General features: G+C 37.5%; 1 protein-coding gene across 1 annotated transcript in view; it reads right to left on the reverse strand.

Annotated features, from left to right (window-relative positions):
• LOC104464149 (E3 ubiquitin-protein ligase MYCBP2-like) overlaps positions 1-6927 on the reverse strand; it is a gene marked incomplete at both ends in the record, with an annotated part of 81040 nt that overhangs the window by 56124 nt on the left and 17989 nt on the right. The window contains 5 exon segments of the mRNA XM_010076784.1: positions 677-822; positions 1524-1728; positions 2376-2534; positions 3234-3398; positions 6776-6927. The exon segment at positions 6776-6927 is cut by the window's right edge and continues 14 nt beyond it. Coding sequence (XP_010075086.1) covers positions 677-822; positions 1524-1728; positions 2376-2534; positions 3234-3398; positions 6776-6927 — 827 coding nt within the window.

A 6927-nucleotide genomic window follows, 5' to 3' on the forward strand; every position in this document is an offset into this window, starting at 1 on the left:
GGCCCCACCCCTGGAGGTGTTCAAGGCCAGGCTGGATGAGGCTTTGAGCAACCTGGTTTAGTGGAGGGTGTCCCTGCCCATGGCAGGGGGGTTGGAACTTGATGATCGTTAAGGTCCTTTCCAACCCAAACCATTCTATGATTCTATGATTCTATGAATATTCCCTATCTTTTATGTGACTGCAAAAAACCTTGATAAAATTTTCAGGCTATCAAAAAAGGATAAGAACAACTCTGTAGTATCAGCATTAGTATAACAACTGCACAAGTGAAAATGGCACACGTGTAGAGTAAAAGCAAGTTTAAAGTACTTACCAGAATGATCCCACTTAGCTATATCAGCAATAAATAAATCTCTCTGATAAGCAACTTATTATCCATTTTAACAATATTATACTAAAACTGTCCTGTAAGTCTAAAAATTCAGTAATTTCATTGGAAAGAAAGAAGTGCATAACTTAAGTTACAAAGTTTTATCATACAGAAGAATCAAAATACTAACTCAAATATTAACTGAAAAGAGCAAACCTATTTCTAAGGAAACCTGTTATTCCAATTCAAGTTTCAAAAGTCAGCAGTGGGACTGAGTTTATTAAAGAATGTAAACAGACGAAGAAAATAAAAAGTGCAGTAAGGAAGAAAATTAAAAGCCATCCTGTTAATTTCATATTACTTACCCAGTAAGAGATCTAAAGGTATCATCTCTTTCACAGCATCAAGGATTCCTCTTTGCCTTGCTTCCTGACCATCCAGTTCTCTAGCACATGCCTTGCAGCAGCCACACACAGCACAGCCTGACTCACCTGAGCCACAGCCACAGATTCTGCAGCAAACAGAGTTGCTTTATCACTATCTTTTATTTTCGTGTACTACTGATAGTAATTAAAATATACACTATTAGTTTGTTCTATCTGTGGACATGTAATTTTTCCTGAGATAAACAGAATGTATAGCTAGCTTATATGTTAGCGGCTGTTGTGCCAGGGAGCATACACTGGCCATATATATCTGAACTGACTTCTGAGCACTAACTTTTCTTCATTTAATTAAACGTACATCACATGAAAACATGAACAATGAAACGATGAGCACGTACAATGCTGGAGAAATAGTAATGGCAATATGAAAAGTAGTGGCCCTTTATGCAGCTCAACCCTGAAGTAACAGATAAAAGCAACTGGAACAGCAAGATAAAAAACAACTTCCATCATAGGACGAAGAAAGGTTATCCCAAAGCCAGCAGCTCTGTCAAGAGACAGATTATATTAGTGTTCATATTCAACAGCTTCTAGAAAAGAACTATATGCTAAAGAAACATTAAAAAAAAGCACTTAAAACTAAATCCCTTTCAACAATCACAAGCTATTTATAAAATTTTTAACCTGTTTCTAATTTTAAAAGCACACACTCTTTTTAGGTATAATGTTACCTTAGACTGAATTTAAGAACACATCAACTCAGTTTACATTCAACATGTGCTTTAGCCATTCAACACACCAAGTATATTTCTATAGGCTTGCTTACCCTCCAGGTACTCTGTCAGGACGCCCACTACTAACACAGCTAGCTCCATAGCCTGTGCAATCACCACATACAGTGCACACCATACACTGCTCCAACTTCCATTTATGCATGCCTGGAGGACACATCATGGACTTCTCATCTTTTTCATCCAGTTCTTCTTCTAGGTCTTCATCCATTGCTGTTGCCATGTTCTCAACTCCAAAACCTAATTAAAATATTGCAACAAGAAATAGCTGTTTTCTGAGGCCAAGAGTGGCTACGGAGGAAGCTCCAAAGAACACTTGCGAATGACTAGACATGCCTGATTTGCATGCTCAGCCAGCACAATGACACTTTTGAAACCTCTCTGAGCATGGGCTGGGGTATATATTTAGATTTCACAACTAAAAGGGAAATGAAACACTTATATTCAGTATACAAGTAACAGGTCATTTACTTGTCATGTATAACATACTCCAACCTGGCAAAGGTGAATAGGTATGTTTTTTCATATCTATATTAAGGAGTAATGGAAATGTTCAGTTGTGTGGAGAAAGATGTAGACTTGCATTCCTGTCTTGTTTAGGCAGACAACAGTCTCAAGACCGAATGCAAACAAGGACAACAGCACAGAGTAAGACAAGTGCTTTTTTTTTAACGACAAAAGAAAAGTAATTGAGTTTTTTAACATAAAAAACAGAACACCAAATACGTGACAGTTGAAAGCATACATACCTGTTGTTTTTTTAAGCACGTTGCATGCACTTAAGCTTTAGTATTGGAATCGTATTTTATAATGAAAAGCTCTAGTTATGTTTTCACTTGTGATATTTTCCAGCACACAGAACAAAAGGAAAAATTGAGGTCCCTCACCTTTTCCTCCCTGGCTCATGGAGCCTGTGTCTCGTCCACACTGTCCTTTATTATTTACTCCAAATGTCCAAACTTCTCCGTTCTTCATTAACACACAGGTATGAGCTTTGCCCATGGCTACCTGAGTCACAAAATGGCCTTTCAAATCCGTTACTAAACCTATATGATATAAAACAGTTCAGTGGCAAATTACATTTTCTATCTGAGAAGTTAACTTCAGTGATATAACAAAATTGCTAGTGCATACTGACAATTTTTAAATTAATGGCAAGGGAGAAAACCAGCAGATATAAAACACAGGTACTAAAATAAGAAGTGTAAGGAGAATTAGGCTTAGGCCATTTGTACTGCAACGAAAGAAAAGCCAAAACCAAACTAAACCCTGCTGCAAATCACTTGTTCTGAAAAACAATTCTAAAGGAGTCAAACACTGTTGGAGTTTCTTTCTTTAATATTTTATTTAAATTGAGATGTACTGGATCACCTGCAAATTCAAAATAGGCTGTCTTCTAACAGAAAAACATATTAGGCCTGGTTTCCTGCAGCCTTTGTTCATAACAAAACATGTCTCATTTCTGTGACTTTTCCCCATATGTCCTTCTAGTGTCAGACTAATACAACAAATGAGTGGAAGCATTCATTTGGGTATTTGTCACCAGTGCTGCTATATATTTTTACAGAACTCAAGGAAACTGTCTTCTCTTTCTATCCTTCTGTCATATTTGTCTGAATCAGCAGAAATTCAGAAATCTATTAGGAGAGTAAGAAACACACTAACATTTCCACAGGCCAAAATCTTCCCAAATAATTTCAGTTACTTTATTTGAGAAAGCACTTAAAAGACAGATATTAACTTACTTGTACTATCAGAGTAAATAGCATCTTTTCCAAACATGTAGAGTTCTCCATCTTTTGAAATTACAGAACTGCTTCCATTATTGCACGCTGTAGATATGACAATCTTTCCTTCCATTTTAATGATTTTTTTAGGCTTATATGGTTTTGATTGCCGTCTGCTTTTAGCTTTAAATAAATAAATAAATAGATAGATAGATAAATAAATAAATAAATTGCAAGTAATTCTACCAAAAAACCTTAAAAGGCACAATAACTTTTATTTTGTAATTAGGACTTAGTTTTCAGACAGCTACTAAAAAAAGAAATTCATCTGTATGATCACCTGGTCTAATTTTGATTGGATTACACTAGTTTATCTCAAAAAATTCAATGGCAAAGTCGTGATCAGATAGTTATCTTTCAGGAATTATTCTTCAAGGTTTTCTTTCAATATATGCTGAACTAACTTTATGAAATTTACAAAACAGGGGATAGTAAAAAAAAGTCCTCATTGCCATCTGAGAAAAATACTCAGAATCCTATGAACCCCACCCCTAAACCATTGTTTGCAATCTGGGCTCAAATGAAACAGTAACAACATAGCTGAAGACTGGACACATCAGCTAACAGCTACCACTACTGCCTGTGGATTTTGGCCCAAGTCTAAGAACTGTGAGCTACTTTCACTTGCCAACAATTAACCAGCTTTCTACAAAGAATGCAACCACACACTGCTGGCAGAAACCCAGTCTCCCTGCCCAGGTTTCAAAGAAATCATGAGAGAAAATTAAAACTTGTGCATATCCACTCTGAGCCAAATTAGGAAGTGGGAAAGAGAACCAGTCTAGTCGGAAGAGAGTTAAACTTCTTTCAAAAGAACTCAGAAAGACCTTGATTAGGTCCTTGAGCAGGTTCTTCAGTAAAGATCTAGTGCACACTAAATCTTCACACCTAAATTTTGCTAGTTTAAACTAAAGTGGTGACAGCAATTTACTTCAAAGTGCTAAATTTCTGTTTCATCGGAAATTGTGGATTAATTAAATATACAACAAAAATAATCAGTTTAATTTATTTTGGATAACTTCCCAATACCTGCACAAAGAAATCTTGAAATTTGAGCTTTTAAATGTATTTCCCAAAATATTTTTGTTTTAATCTCTTAAATTTACTCTACATTTACTGGAGAAAGTAGTATGATTTTGTCCGACAGAGTTTTCAGTAGATTTGCATTTAGGAAGACTACAAAGTTACTATAGCACATACCGGGTTGGTTATCCAAAGACTTTTACACAAGAGTACTAACTTTGCCTGCCCTGAATACATTCAAGAACCCACTCCATACGCACCATCAAACTTTAAAATAAGTTGTTGCCTGTATTTTGCCTATGTTACGTGGGAAAATTCACACGTTCTTGGGGAATACTGTCAGTGTAGCTAATCTTTCACAGGTACAATAAGTTAAATATGCTCGGTTTCTGCATCAGCTATGCAATACTTCATGTATGCAGCCCACTGAGTTTCTGTTAACAATTTTCTTGAAAAGTACAACTCCTACACGGTTGATTGAGACAAGCTAGACTCTACCACAGCTGTTTATCAAGATTTTAAATCTATTTTAAAATTCTAACCATCTACTACTTGAATGACTTGAATTTTATACCAATTTTATGCCAAAGATGTGAATTTTATACCAATATTTGAGTGTTATTTATCATATTTCTAACTGACTGCACTGAGGCACAAAAATTTCCGTCTTACTAAATCTGTTTTTAAATTCTATGACTAGCAGACTGAACTTTAAAACAAACCTGCTTTGTGAAAAATACATTAATTTTAATGATTTTAATGGTAACATCAAACTAGACTATTAAAACAGAACATTATTGAGAGATTAATTTGAATTTGAGTTACCCTTCAGTACTATAGAAAAAATGCTAGCTATGAAATATACATTACATAATCCTATTAAAATTTACACATCCTGAGGCTGACAACTCAAAAACATCAGCTTTAAGATCCTCAGGAATTAGGCATTTTTCAAAACACATTTTTTACTTTTTTTTTTTTAATTAATCAAACACAATATAACAGAACAGTCTGTCTCCTAAAGTGAAGTACTTAATTTAATATCACAGGAGATCACAGTTTTAGGGCACGACAGCCATCTTCTATTGTCTTATGAAGTGTATTTCAACCTTAACACACAACTTCAGAGATCAAAACTAGGAAATTTGTGAATTTTATATTGAAGAGGCAATTGTTAGTCTGAAGATCAAATTAATCTGTCTTCTCTAATGTCTGCAGAGTTCTGCTTGATCAAGTAAATTAGAATCTTAGAATCATAGAATGGTTTGGGTTGGAAGGCACCTTAAAGATCATCCAGTTCCAATCCCCCTGCCATGGCCACAGACACCTTCCAAGACCAGGTTGCTCAAAGCACCATTCAACCTGGCCTTGAACACCTCCAGGGATGGGGCATCCACAACTTCTATAGGCAACCTGTTCCAACGCCTCACCATCCTCACAGTAAAGAATTTCTTTCTACTATCTAAACTAAATCTACCTTCTTTCAGCTTAAAAATGTTACCCCTCGTCCTCTCACTACACTCCTTGATCAAGAGTCCCTCCCCATCTCTGCTATAGGCCCCCTTTAAGTACTAGAAGCCCGCAATAAGGTCCCCCCGGAGCCTTCTCTTCTCCAGGCTGAACAACCCCAACTCTCTCATCCTGTCCTTGTATGGGAGGTGCTCCAGCCCTCTGACCATCTTCGTGGTGCTCCTCTCGACTCGTTCCAACAGCTCAATGTCGTTCTTGCACTGGGGGGGCCCAGACCTGGATGCAGTACTCCAGGTGGGGTCTCATGAGAGCAAAGTAGAGGGTGAGAATCACCTCCCTTGACCTGCTGGTCACACTTCTTTTGATGCAGCCTAGGACATGATTGGCTTTCTGGGCTACAAGCACACATTGCCAGGTCATGTTAAGCTTCTCATCCATCAACACCCCCACGTCCTTTTCCTCAGGGTTGTTCTAAATCCATTCTCTGCCTGGCCTGTATTTGTGCTTGGGGTTGCCTTAGGCCACATGCAAGACCTTGAACTTGGCCTTGTCGAACTTCATGAGGTTTGTGCCAGCTCACCTCTCAAACCTGTCAAGGTTCCTCCAGTGTGTCTAATCAATGTACCTCTCCACTACAGAGAGGCATTAGCTGGCAAAACACCCATTTCCAAAGTTCTCTAAAACAGTGAAGAGGCAAAAGTTTGTCTCTTCAGTTTTTCAGAGAAAGTCCCAGGCAGACAGCATGGCCTCTTGACTGTAACTTATGACTGCCGTTTCTCAGGACAACTCTAAAATAGCACTCCCACCACACGATCCAAAGTGTCAAAACTGAAATCAGCATATCTAGATGGGAGAGGCAGTGATACTGGTTGTCTGGACCTCTGGCTGGCATAAAATTCAAACCCAATGGCATACTAACATATTCTTGGAAAATGTTAAAACTCTCCAAATTAAAAGGTGGTTAATGGGCTTTTATCAACCATCTCTCAAGCAAGTGTAATACATACTTGATTCACCATCCTCTCCTTTACTAGCAGAACCTGTGAAGAATATGCTTCCATCCTCAGCAACAAGCAGGGCATGTGAGCCATCATGTCCAACAGAGAACTGAATAATCTTTGGAGATTTTGTGATTGGGAGTTCAACCCATTTTCCTGCT

Source organism: Pterocles gutturalis, unplaced genomic scaffold (assembly GCF_000699245.1).
Source record: "Pterocles gutturalis isolate BGI_N339 unplaced genomic scaffold, ASM69924v1 scaffold1733, whole genome shotgun sequence".
NCBI lineage: Eukaryota > Metazoa > Chordata > Aves > Pterocliformes > Pteroclidae > Pterocles > Pterocles gutturalis.